This window comes from Argiope bruennichi, chromosome 2 (genome assembly GCF_947563725.1).
Source record: "Argiope bruennichi chromosome 2, qqArgBrue1.1, whole genome shotgun sequence".
NCBI classification, from domain to species: domain Eukaryota; kingdom Metazoa; phylum Arthropoda; class Arachnida; order Araneae; family Araneidae; genus Argiope; species Argiope bruennichi.
The window spans coordinates 87920097-87934367 of NC_079152.1; the positions used below are offsets into that span (position 1 = coordinate 87920097).

At 29.8% G+C, this 14271-nt stretch overlaps 1 protein-coding gene across 4 annotated transcripts in view; it reads left to right on the forward strand.

The window, feature by feature from the left end:
• LOC129960015 (calmodulin-binding transcription activator 1-like) overlaps window positions 1–14271 on the forward strand; it is a 149017-nt gene that overhangs the window by 107099 nt on the left and 27647 nt on the right. For 3 of the 4 annotated variants that reach the window (XM_056073044.1, XM_056073021.1, XM_056073035.1), the window contains 3 exons: window positions 188–329; window positions 1532–1578; window positions 1669–2961. In XM_056073044.1, the coding sequence (XP_055929019.1) occupies window positions 188–329; window positions 1532–1578; window positions 1669–2961 (1482 nt within the window). The remainder of the gene's footprint in view (window positions 1–187; window positions 330–1531; window positions 1579–1668; window positions 2962–14271) is intronic. The other variant, XM_056073027.1, reaches the window with a different exon arrangement.

A 14271-nucleotide genomic window follows, 5' to 3' on the forward strand; every position in this document is an offset into this window, starting at 1 on the left:
ATAATCTATCCCTATTGATTTTTTTTAATAATAATTGAAGTATTTCCAAAATAGATTTTTTCTTTAACATTTGATTATAAGTAAAACTAATCATATTCATAGAAAGGATCGAAATATATTTTTCATGTTACCATTTAAGTTTTATAGCTATTTGGTAACTGATGAATCTATTTCTTTTCCTATTTAGAATCCGGACATAGTTTTAGTTCACTACCTAAATGTTCCATATAGTGACGACAATAAACTTTTGGTTACACCGAGTCTCAGTTACTGTGCTGACAAAAAGGAATGGACAAAGGAGGAATTGGTTTCCCAACTTAAACCAATGTGTAAGGAATTTAAATTTTTGTTACAATTCTAATTTTCTTATTCATTATGCATATTGTTGTTCACTTGAAAAATTACATGTAATAAACCCATATGGGATTATTAGAGTAAAATATTTTCTCCATTCTTTGATAAGTATAAATAAGTTTTGATTTTGTTGCTTGTAACTCAATTCCCCATCTCCTTTCAAATCTTTAATAATTATTAGTTCCATATTTTAAATATTTCTCTATCAATTTTGTGTATTTTATTTATTGAAAAACCTAGTTTATCATATGTCTTATTTTTTATAGTTTGATAGAATATTTCTTAGTAAAGTAGTCCTTTTGTAGTTTTTTTTAAATCAACATTTAATGTTTCTTTTTTCAATGTTGCATGTTGGGATATATTTTATTTAAAAATTGGTGCAGTATAAGTAATAAGTTTGATGTCAAGAAGAGTTCTGGATATTAATGTTATCAAATGAAGGATTTTGTAAATCTGATTTAATACAGTTATGCAATAGAGAATTATCATTTAATAGATTAAGAATTTACTGTTGGAAATTAAACATGTGCATAATTTGGTATATAAAATTTAGCTAATTCCAATTAATTACACAACAAACTCTTTATAAAATTAAATAATTAGTTTTGAAAAAATATAATATATAAATGTATTTATTTCTGATGAACAAAAACAACCAAAACTAAATTTAAAAAAAAAATGCATTTTGAAGCATTGCATATGTGTCCACTTTTTATATGCTTACATTTTTTGAGATAACTAAGTTCTGAAATTTTTTTATATTTCCAATTGAATCATACATTTATTTTTCTTGTGTGAAAGCAAAATTCTGTTTTATTTATATTAAATAAAAAAAATCCTTTCTTTGATATTTTTATTTATTCTGCATAAATTTTTCTACTTCATATATTCTTTGAAGTAGTTTATTTGAATTTATGTGTAGTGTACTACTTATTTTATTTTGGTTGTTCAACTTTTCACTGTATACTCACTTGTATTTCAACATCACTGGTATATTTGATTTTTTAAGTATTATACTATCTTAGAAATGAAGTCAAATTGCAGAATTTCTTTGCCACCAAAATTTTTTTATGTATACTGATTTCTTAATCATAATTATGCAAATGATTAATGCAAATTTTAATTCATTGCATTTTTGTACTAAATAAAATACAAATTATTTCTTATTTTTTAACAGTTTATAGTGAGAACGAGCCAGATCTGAACAATGAATTAGAAATCTCAGTAAGTGTTTATATCTTCATTATCTGTTTCATTTGACATTTTGATATATTTTTCCATGATTCTAATGCATTATTATCTTTTCAAATTTTGGTTTCTTTAAAGACTGCTGAAACTGTTGAAGCTATTGTGCAACAGTTGATGGAAAAACAGCGAGCAAAATCTAATGCACGAACACATGAATGTGCATGTGACAATGCTCCCAAAGGAAGTGCACCAGGAAATGATAAGAAATGTTCTCACACTTTTCACCGAATCATATCTCCTAAAACCCATTCCCGAGGTGTCTTAGCTGCCGTGAGCACAGCTTCTGCAAACTCCACTACATTATCCACCACAACTTCCGCACCAGCTTCATCCACAGCTACCACAGTTCTAACAACTCATACAACATCAGTAAAATCCGAGGAAACTCCAATGAAAAGGACGACCGTTGCTGCAACTGTAGCTGTTTCAGGAGTCACTCCACGTCCAGGAAGTGTCATATTGGCCCCATGCCGTCCTATCCTACAGGATGGGAAACATGAAGTTGCCATAACTGCAGGAAATCATGGATCCAGTGCCGGTTCAGCTGCTGCCACATCTTTAATTCTGAATTTGTCACAGCTTCAGGGTGGTGGAGGACTCTTAATTCTAAACAGTGCTGCAGCAGCATCCAGTGTTGGATTAACATCTGCATCCGTTACACCCGTCACTTTTCTTTGTGGACAGGACACCAATGCTGCAACCACTGTCAGAAGTATAACCACTCATACCTTGCACAATGCTATGGACACATCAGATGGTACCAACACAATAAAGCCTGTTAAAAAGCAGTCACAGAATGTGAAAGCAGAAGTCGAAGAGGGCTTAGAATGTGCTTTGAAAAGAGACGTTCATTTTTCGAACGTGCCGACGAGCAAAGATCCTGATTTATGTAGTGTCATGGACGAATTGTCTTCTGAGACAAAAGATTTGCCTCTGAATCTTTTTGAAGACTCTTTGGCCATGTCGCAGGATGATATTCAGCGCACTCTGCTAGCCAACATGCCTCCGCCCAAATACGTGGTTCAAGATTCAAACCCGCATATCTCGGTGAAAATCGAATCTCCACATCCAGCTGATAATGTGATAGTAGACTTGAATCCTATGGACTTCATTGACAATGATATATCAACACCAGATGAAGAAGTCTTTAACATGGATACGTTTGATATTTTGAGTGATCTCCCTAACCTCGATGATCTGAATCCGGACCTTGCACCTAGCAGTGGCTTGTCCAGTAGCAGTTCTTCGACACCTGTGAGTAACAGTTCTTTTGCTGCCAAGACTAATCATTCAGCGATGGATTACAGAGAAGGGACTGCAAACATCACTGATTATTCTCCCGACTGGTGTTATACTGAGGTGAGTTCAAATTGCTTTTCTTATAGCTGTTGCTATGTTATGGAATTTTTGTAAAAAATTATGTTAAGAACATCAAATTTCGAAGCCCTAATGCTTTACAATCATTCATTATTTGGAATTTTTGAACATTCTTATCGATCAATTTCCTTTGAAAGCAGAATTTCCTAGTTTCGTGTATTTTCTATCTTCATTAGTTGTTAATGTAAATTTAATAAAAAAATTTTTGTTCCCTTACAATAATTAAAAATATATATATATTTCTTCATTATCACATGCAATGGGCTTTTAGTAATCTGTCATATTAAGTCTGTCTATTGCGGGATTTGCAAACGTAGTGAATGAATAGAAGTTCATTTTAAAAAAATGCATTTTAATAGCAAAACTTAAATTTTATTCTACAATTATATTACAAAATGTACGACATTTATGGATAAATATATTAACTTTACTTATAATAAAGATAAATGTATGTGTGTCGATAGATTGTTTAATTCTGTGCTACCTTGACATATATATATATATATATATATATATATATATATATATATAATATAAATATTTGTCTGCAGCAGAAGGCAGGTTTGTAGACAAAGACGAGACGTTGTATTTTTAATTTCGTTTTATTCTCTTCCGAGTGGCAAGCATGATTATTTACAAGAAGGCGCAGCGGGGCACAAAAGCAGAAGTAAGAAAAAAGGCAAAAAGGGATGAAACAAATGATCATTAGCCTTATATAACATGGGATTTCCGGCCACGCGCCAATGGAATACATATGTTGACCTTTGACAAGGGCAACGGAAGTATCACTTTCATTTGATACGTAGTTCTGATGGCGCATTAGTTTTACAGAGGAATTAATTAAACCGAAAGTGGAATTGGATCACGAAATAAGAGAATATTTTTAGAATGAAGTTACTATGAGCTAAATTAAGATAAAATCTTGGAAATTAATTAAATTGGAATTAAAATATATATATATATATATATATATATATATATATATATATATATTGGTGGAAGAGTACGTATACAACAACTTGAAATAATTTTGAAATTTTAATTGGAATTTTTTTTAATTAAAAATTAAGAGAAATCTTGGAGGGGGGTTCTACTTAATTTCCGAAAGTATTACAACACAAAAATGATTTTTACATCATCTTAAAATTTAAAAAAATGCTATTTTCAATTATATCTATTATTTTGCCATATAAATTTATGCCACATAAGACAAAACGACATTAATGTGCATTACTCCCAGAGAATCAACTAGTCTCCTTGAATGACTTGTCGTCGTATTAAGATAAAAGAAATTTGCCTGCAGTGACTTGTTTTATCTTTCAAATGCGCGCTTTTGAAAACGTTGAACTATAAGAGGAGCCGGATTGATGTAGTTCCGGCCTGGGTGTCTACTGTTCTGTAATTTCGAAATAAAAGTTAAATCTTCAAAAAGGTTAATAATTTTCCATTCATCTCATTGCTCGCCTATTATAATGACGCTATGGTATAACTAATGCGTTTATTATGCACTCATATCCTTCAGATAGTATATTTTTTCTAATTATTATACATTAATTATACCCAGGTTATAACAAATGCATTTATTTATTATATACTCAAATCTCCCAGTTAGAGTTTTTTCAATCTTTTGTTTTCCCTCAATTGCCAATGATCCCTTTTTAATAGATTCACCAAAGAACGTAAATCGGTTGAACGGAAACGTAAACATCACAACCAGTCTGTCTTATTTTTATGATTGTTAAATGAATACCCACATTTACAAGAATAATACTTTAAAGAATCATTCATCTTGATTCAATGGCAGATTTTCCTTGTTTAAAGAACATTTTTCAAGGAATAGTTCTTCATCTGAGACTGTTTTCTGAATTTTTTTTTTTTGAAAGCACGTTATATAAATTTTCAGAAAGGAATTGGGGTTTCCTTGAAATTTATTGTCCATTTTTTTTATCACTATATTTTTTGTATGATATCATATTATAAGGATGGAAAAAATTAGACTTTTATTTTATAAAATAAGTCTAATATATTTAAAGAAACTGTAAAGTGAAGTGCCGTTGGAAACACCTTAGATATCATAAATCCTTTGTCTATTGAATATTGATTCACTTCTTGAGCAAATTACGTTTATAAACTTAAAATTTTTAATTACTGATCAGTATTTCTTTTTTATTTTGAATTTCTTAAAAATCATAATCAATGTTTAAAAACACCTAAGAATGCTGAGTCCCAATGCTACTAAAATGAAAGATTGAGGGAAAGAACTCTGTTATATTTTTGAGATCAGGCACATAAATACTAACAAGAGGAGAGCGATACTTCCTATCATGGCTGTAAAAATCATTACAATAGAGAACTGTTATTGTCATAACTATTATAGAAAAGGGAAAAAAATGGAATCCCTAAAGTTACTAGACTCGTGTCAAGTGGTTTTAAATAACAAAATTAAAAGAAGAGAGGAATTTAACTATTTGCGGACGGGACACTACACGAGAAAGGCGAACAAAATAATTAAAGATGTTGCAGCGAAGACTGTTTTTTTAAAATATTATGCTGTAGATCTTTAAGATTGGAAAATATTTTTATCCTGAGACACGAAAGGTTTATCAACTAATATATAGATAACCGGGAGCATGTAACTTTAATAAAAATATGGTCATTTTTAATCAAATAACTAAAGATACATAGGTACTGTGTTGATAATTCCATTAATGAATCGTGCGCAACTCTTTCATACTGACGTCTTTCGAAACATCCGACTAGTAATTATCATCACTAAAAAAATATTCAATATCTAAGCAGCCAAATAAATATCTCATAAATATTCTAAGTGATGAGACTAGATGTTTACATAACCTGTTTAACATTAATGAATTCTGCTATTAGCTAATTTGATGTTAGCATTCTGTATCTTTAAAAGTCTGATTTAATAATTAGTTTTGTTACTACAATATCGAATATGTCATATCATTTGCATGACAAATGATTTGTCCAGTCTGAGTGGTAAATTTGATATTGACAAAGGAAGGCTTAAGATCTTAGATTAGGTTTAAGATTAGACTTAAAAGATCATGAATTAGTTATTGGAAATATATTTAACGTAACAATACCGTATTGCCTAATTTTTGACATTTAAAATTGATTTGTATAGATTATAAGGTGTCTAGACTTCATATCTAACTGGATCAATGATTAATTTATTAATATATTAGTTTTAATTTTTTTAGTTGCTTTGAAATGATTTCTAATCAAATTTCAGGGGGAAAAATTTTAAAGAATATTTTTGGATACAGATTTCGTGCATCGTATAAAAATTCTAGAAGTGAAAGTTATCAAATTACATTGTTTAAATTTTGAAATGTTTTTCTTGTTAAATTTTTGTTAATATTCTTCAAGTTTCTTTTGGCAAAGTTTCTGAAATCATCCATTGTAAATATTGTACGGCAAACCAATAAGCAAGATGACGCACTAGAACTTTTGTAATTTTTTTTTCATTTGTTTATGCTAATTTTTATGGCAAGGCTTAGAAGATGATTAAAAATAACTTGTTTGAAACCTACGATTCTGTTTTTAAAAAATGGCAGAAAGAAGGTTTTATAGAAAAGTCTTTTGAAGATCGTGATCATTATCTTCCTCTCGAGGAGTGTTTAAGCTCAATTCCATTGCAAAGGTCCACTACCACTACAAAAGTCTTGGACACTTCCTGCAAGTCAAGAGGAAATTTATCACTGAATAACTGTTCGATGGAAGGATCAAATCTGTTATAGATACCATCAATAATTTTGATTTTCAAGAAAATTAGTGTTGTGTCAGACATTAAAAAAAATCGGCTAAGATATTTGTTGCCGAATAAAATAGGAAATATTTGAAATTTCTTACATGAAAAAAAAATGAAAATCGATACTTGAATAGAATTTATCACCAAGAAATTTCCATCCAAAGAATAATGTGGAAATTCTTATTCTTTTCTGTTCCTTAGTGAGGTGGTTTTTGGGAGCGAATGGTACAAATATTCAGAAACTTCTTAAAATAATTTTGAGGAAGGTCTGTTTGTATTATGGAGAAACGATCGGTATCTTATATGGTTGTGAAGCAATCACCAACTTAAGACATCCTATATATTTTTCTGAGGATCCTAATGACCTCATTTCTCTCACTCCATCGATGTTTATAAAGACATTTCCACGATGGGAGTACCCGATATAGAAAAACTTGATGCTACAAGGCATTGGGAACATCAACAAAATCTCAGAAAATACTTAAGAAACAGATTTTGTCTTGAATATTTGATTACATTGAACTGTTTTATCCTATTTCTGTAAACTGTTAGTTTAATTTGATATTTCTATCTTGAATATTGATATTTATCTGCGGAATTGTTTGATTATAGTGTATAATCAAGGGTAGGAGTGTACGATAAACTAAATGAGTAGATACACTAGGACTTTTGTAATTTTTTTCTTTCATTTATTTAATTTAATTTATATATCATCGGCTTTGTTGAGAATATGCGTTTAATAGTTTGAAAAAAATCTTCGATCGATGTTTTTTTAAATCTGATTTGAACTGTATTATTTCGAAACTTTTAAGGAATCAGTTAAATTTCTTGATACCTAGTCATAAATATATTGTTACGAATTTGTAATATTGCTATCCTGCACAATTTGCCTCATAGTAAGGAAGAGAGGTTTATATGCATTGCAATGGATGCTGATTGGATGACAGAACAATGGTACATGACCGTTGTGACTATTTGGTTACGAATTTGGCAGCGCTGACAACAACAACAACAAAAAAGTTTATGAAAAATACAAAAATTATGGCGATATTTCTATCAAAACTTCAGATACAACCTTTCTTCTAGCACCTTAAATACTCAATAAATTATTCAAATAAGTTTTCTCTTTAGCATGTGATCCCAGAGCAAGTTTTCTAGCTGCAATTTGAGCGCTATTGTGCTGTGCTATTATTTAACATATGATTTGTCACTTGCTTATATTTTGTTGGTTTCTGCAATTTTTTGCTATTTGTTTCGTGTGGAATAAAGCTTCGTTATTTGTTATCAAACTTGCTGTATTTCTCACCGTACACTCACCGAATACATTTTTCGTTACAATATATTTACGGTTTACGGAATTTGTCTTTACATATTTTTTAGTACTTAGCTCCATGTGCACTGGATTTACTTTGACAAAATATCCTAAATAATGGAGGATTATTCTTAAATTGAAGGATTATAAATTTCATCTTTTGGAAGCCTTTTTTTTAATTATTTCATAAAACCGCAAAAAAGAAAACACCCAACTGTGCTTTAATTGTGTACGCTGAATGAGAAAAAATATATCACATCTAAGGGCTTGTAAATACAAACTTTAATACTATATTCTAATACTGATAGCATTCTATTTCCTTCTTGGTCAATGACAACTAATGCTGATAATAAACAGACAAATAAACAAAGACCACGGTCTCCATTTTATCAGTTAACAGCCATTATGCGTATTTCTACACATCTTTTAGATGCAAAAATAGTTCAAAGAATTCAAAAAAATATTTTAAATATAGAATTTTTTTTATATAGATTGACAATAATTTTTTTAAAAAAAACTGCATTAAGTTTTATCAGCTCTTTCTAAATGCATATAAAAAAAGTGTTAATAATTTTTTAATTACTCTTTGCTTTGTTTGTTGAATTGTTCGAAAATTCATATGTATATACGATCTTAAATCTGTGTACGTGCATTTTTGTATCCTGGATTATTTATAATTTTTTAAAACTCTAATACGTTGTAATTTTCTAAATTTTCAAAATATAATTGCAAGCGTTCTTGTCTTTCATTGCTGTTATCAAACAGTAGTAAGGATTGCAACGCATCTTCTGTCATGATTTGGCTTGGTTAGAAGAAAGAAACTGCGCAATTTATCTTTTTATAGTAGTTGAACGACCTAATGTTATCTAACTCGGTTTGAAATATTTCAGCGTTATTTTTCCTTTTTGGTTTTACAAAGTATCTGGAAATCTATTGGTCTTTTTTTAACGCTTTTCACTTTCAGGAACAGCAGTTTTCATAACCACGAAAAGCAGCAGTTCAAAGGATGTCATTCTTAAATAATGATTAATCTTTACATGTACGAAAGATGAAAATATCTTCAGTTATTAGCTCATTAGAATCCGATGATTTTTGTTAAATGTTTCATATAAAACAGCGCATTTAAATGATTGCTTTGTATTCACTGCAAAATGTGCCCACTCAATTTCCCGTTGCTAACACTTATTGCGAGAAACATTAGAATTCTCGTATCCCTAGACGAATATATTAAATTTCAAATTATGCAATTAATGAATTTCTGTTATATTATTTTTGTGTAGAAAGGAATCTTGGTAGATTTAATTGTAAGCATGCGAAACTATGTATTATATAAATTTAAATCTTTTAGTGAAATAAAAATTAATGCAATTTATCTTTAAAATTAATATTCACATCACGAACAGTCTCATTGAAAAGAAGTAAGGAATTAAATTTTAGAATAAATTTTGCCAGTACCTGCACGCAAATACGCATATACACATATACACACACAATCGCGCTCAAAGCTTTAGTAAAATTATGGATTCTGAATATTTTTTAATCATTTAGAAACTTACGATTTTTTAGGAATTACGATTTTTTAATGTTTATTAGTTATTTAATTGTAAACTTTTTAAAAATTATTCGTAAAGAATAGAAGAATCAGTTTGTTTTGTTTTCATTCATTTTGAAATGAATGAATTTTTGGTTTTTACCATTGAAATTTCCATCAATGAAATTTTTTGTAGTCTTCTAAAATATTTTTCTTCTAAGAAATATACATGCCTTCAAAAAGTAATTTTTATTTAAATGCATTATTGATTGAAGTATTGTAATTTTTCAGAATAATTTTTGAATGGATATAACTCGAATTGCAATATCGACGCTCCCACACACACATGCTCGCTGAAAAAAAAATGTATAACAAATTTTTTAAAAAGAATTTTTGATTCCATTTTATATTGCTGTTTTTGTGGAATGAAAGTTTTCTAAAGTTACTGCTTGAATCAGTTAAATAGGATTTGCAATATTAAATAATATTAGTTCATTCGCTAAAATGAAAATTAGTGCATTTACACTTTAAAACTAATAGTTTATTCCGGGCAGTCTCATAGAAAAGATGGAATTAAATTTGAAATTTGTAAGGAAAATACACGCAACCCCCATCTCCCTTACACAATTATTACGAAATTATAAATTTTCGAATTATTGAGGAGCCTAAACATTTTTTTATGTTTAGTTGTTTAATTATTGAAACTATTAATTATTGAAATAAAAGAAAATCTGTTTTCTGCTATTGAAGATTTTGCTATTTTTAGTTTCCTTCTATTGAAAAAAAAATCAATGATATTTTTTTTGTAATCTTCTAAAGTAATTTTTTTTTCCTTTGAAAAATTTGCTTTCTAAGAGTAAGTTTTACTTAAACGTATTATTAGTTTAATTTCTATAACGTCTTCATATTAGTTTTGAACTTGATATAACAGCAATTGCAATTGCATGCATCAAACACACTCACCCAGGAATTTTTTTTAAAAAACCATGTTCAGTATATATATATATATATATATATATATATATATATATATATATGCAGTACGCACAGAAGATTTTTAATATTTTTTATTGTTTTTACTGTCATATGAAATTTCGGATAAATTTAGTATTCGAATAAATGAAATCTGATTATATAATTAGTTTAAACATGCCGTTTTTTGGAAAAATAATATTTTTGTATATTCTTTTTGACGTTTATTCATTGCATATTATTGTGTTTTAACGTATTTTCTTTTCATTCCAAAAATCTAGAAATAATACACGATTTTATAATAAAAAGTAAATTCATTCATGAAAAATTATATCTTTTAAAGCATTACCTATTTAATTCAATTGTTCTGTAAATTATACCTTAAATTGAAGGCAAGATCGTTTTGACCGTCTGACAGAAGGATATTAGAGTGGAGTTGGTAATGTGGAGTTCGTATTAACCATCTTGCTGTTCCATTGTAATAAAGTTGGAGTCCAATTATATAAACCTGGCTTTCAAAGACTTCTGTTTTGAGACGGTTAATTTAATTTTTGACTCATTCTTTGTAGGAGCCGTATCTTCAGAATATCTAATTACTCTTTCTTACACTTATGTTAGTATAGCACAAATTTTGATCGTTATAAAAATTGACATCGAAATTTCTGTAAGTGTACTCGAAAAGCATGCTTTTGAAATTATATCTATCTTTCCACAAACTAAAAAAAAAAAAAAAAAAAAAAAAAAAAACTTGACAGGTGGAAATTTTTCCATTGAATATGCAGATATTTATCGAATTTTGGTCGAAATTTGTCAAACGGGACATTTCTCTGTCCTTCAGTATATCTATCGATGCAAAATTATATTGTAAATCTATTATATTGTAAAAAGTGACATTTCTTACAAAGATTATTTTTTTAGAAGTTAATTGTTCTAGATGAACCTCTATTTCTCGTTACATGGGCTTTTGATGGACGCATTTTTATAATGAACCAGCAATCCAGCATGCTGATCAGTTTTATAAAATGTTATTTACATTTGGATGTTAGTGCATCTGAAATTTTATAATTATATGCAAATGGATTTCAAGAATATCTTTTTCAAATGATATTCTAGTGTTTACTCTTAAACTGTTTTGCAATTCAGTTTTTCTTCCTTCTTAAGCAATTTTAAAATTTTAATGCTATTTAAGTCATATATGTGTTCATTTGGTGCCCTCGAAATGTTTCTTGTATTTCACAGAATTTTTTGCAGGAAATGCCCAGTAATATGAAAATTTCATTCGGAATTTGGAGTAGACAAATATATCATTTATTATAGCAAGCAACCTGTCTTCTCACAGGTTTGCATTTTCTGATGTTTACTATTATTGTATTATTTTTAAATTCATAACATAATCAGATCAGAGATAATCCAGATTTTTAACAGCTAGCTTTATTCAAGGATTATTTAAACTTTATTACAAATAAACATCCTCAAATTATTGAATGGAAAATTTTGTATTCTGTCGAATTCAGTGCAGATTGGAAACTCAGTTTAGTTTGGAAATTTTGGGAAGAGTTGTCATAGGTATTAAATATTTCAAGATTATTACACTTAGTCAGTTAATATCGAGTTTCGCGGAATAGCACGGCAATTGTATTTTGTATTTTATGCCTTTCCAACTTTGCCATCTAGATAATAATGCAATTCTGGTGAATATACCATATTTACACCATTTATATTTGTAAATTATTTTATACTACCTATGTGATGTGTCCTAGAATTTTAACACTAATTAGTACGCCATGCCTCTGTTTCAGTGATTAATTTCAGAATTTTCTGCTAGATTCATTAAGTCGCATAGTCTTTTACTATGTTTAGACCTCAAGCTTTTATCACAATTTATAACTGTATCCGAAACATATACAAGCTTTTGTTTGAAACATGTATTACTCTAAACTTTTTAGGTAATGAAGCACTTTAGTTGATACAAATACATTAAAATTTTGAGGGGGGGAGGAAACGATGAGGAAATTTGAGCAATGCAGAACACAATGTAAAAATTTTAAGGTAGTTATGTAACTACAACGACAATCTCTCAGAAACTCTCTATGCCTTCAACTATTAGATCGAGGAAATTAATAAAAGGTATTAAAAGTATTTTTTATGATTGAAATCGATATATTGGGCAAAAAATTATCCGTAACTTTATTCGCTGACATCAGAAAGCAAAATTCATAAAGCCTGTATTTATTTCACGAGATACAAATATTTATAAGTGTTTGATATTTAAGCTTTAAAGCATGTGTTTAACATATTATGATTTAAAGCATGTCTGTTGTCCCAGGAATTTCTTTTAATTAAAAAATTATACTGAAGATTATTCTTTATATAATAAATAACACGCAATGTGAACTGCAGCCTCTTATTTACATTATGACAATGTCACTTACATTGACATGCAGTAATTTGTTTCCTTTTTTATACTCTCCATTTTTCCATCTGAAAATTATGGTTTGATGAAGTGTTAGATTATAGAGAAGTCTAACACTTTATCAATCTCAAATCAAAATGTCTCTTTGTATGCAGGGGTAGCAAGAAATAAGTTACCACTTCAGAGGGCTCTAAAATACGTTCTATTGATCCAAATGAGATAAAATTTGAATTACAGATTATTGAGATAATGCGCTTTACATTTATTAAATAAAAAAAAATAGTACAAAAATTCACCAGTGGATGGCGCTGTAACACAAATGGCATTTATTTGCATATATTGAAAGTATGAAATATAATTTGCGTTACAGCGCATGTCTATTACCATTTTTCTTTGGATAAAAAGAAGGCGCATTCTGCACGGACATTAGTTTCTTCTCTTTTCATCATGCCTATGTTGCAAGAAAAAACGCTACTGATGATATTGTTCTACCAGAGTCAACAAAACTCCGTTGTAGCTCTAAAGGAATTTCGTCGTATGAAGCAGATATGAAGAGGCCCCATGTCTCCAAGTGTCCTACGCAAGATGATGCAGAAATTTGAAAAAAACTGGGCAACTTGGCATTCTTCCAGGTAGAGAACGGGGAAAAAATCCTGTCTTCCAGCGTCGGAAATTTTGCGACCGCAGTCGCTGAAGCCAGCAGTCAGTCGCCGCATAATAGTGTGAGTTTGCCAGTTGTTTCCCGTGTTCTGGATATACCGTATTCAACTGTACGAAAAATCGTACTGCAGATTTTATATTTTTATCGATACAAAATCAAGTCTGTGCACCTGTTGCAAGACGAGGACTTAGAAGTCTGTAAAACTTTTGCACTCCAGTTCCTTGCTCGAATGGTGGTTGGCACAACTTGGCCATGGAACATTCTGTGGAGTGATGAGGCCCACTTTTACCTCACTGGGCAAGTTAACACCCACAACTGTTGAATTTGAGCCGTGGAAAACCCTCACGTTATCCAGGAATAATCCTTGCATCATGAAAAAGTGACAGTATGGTGTGATTTTATAGCTACCTTTATCATTGGACGTATTTCTTTGAAGAGACAACTTCAAATGGAATTCAAACCTTTTTGTCACGGGACAACGGTGCCATGATATGCTAAGGGATTTTGTAATCTCATCTCTTCTACAGCATGAATGCCTTCTAGGCACTATTTTCATGCAGGATGGTGCCCCACCTCATATTGATTGTCGTGTAAAGCGATTGTTAATATAGCATTTCACAGAAGCATG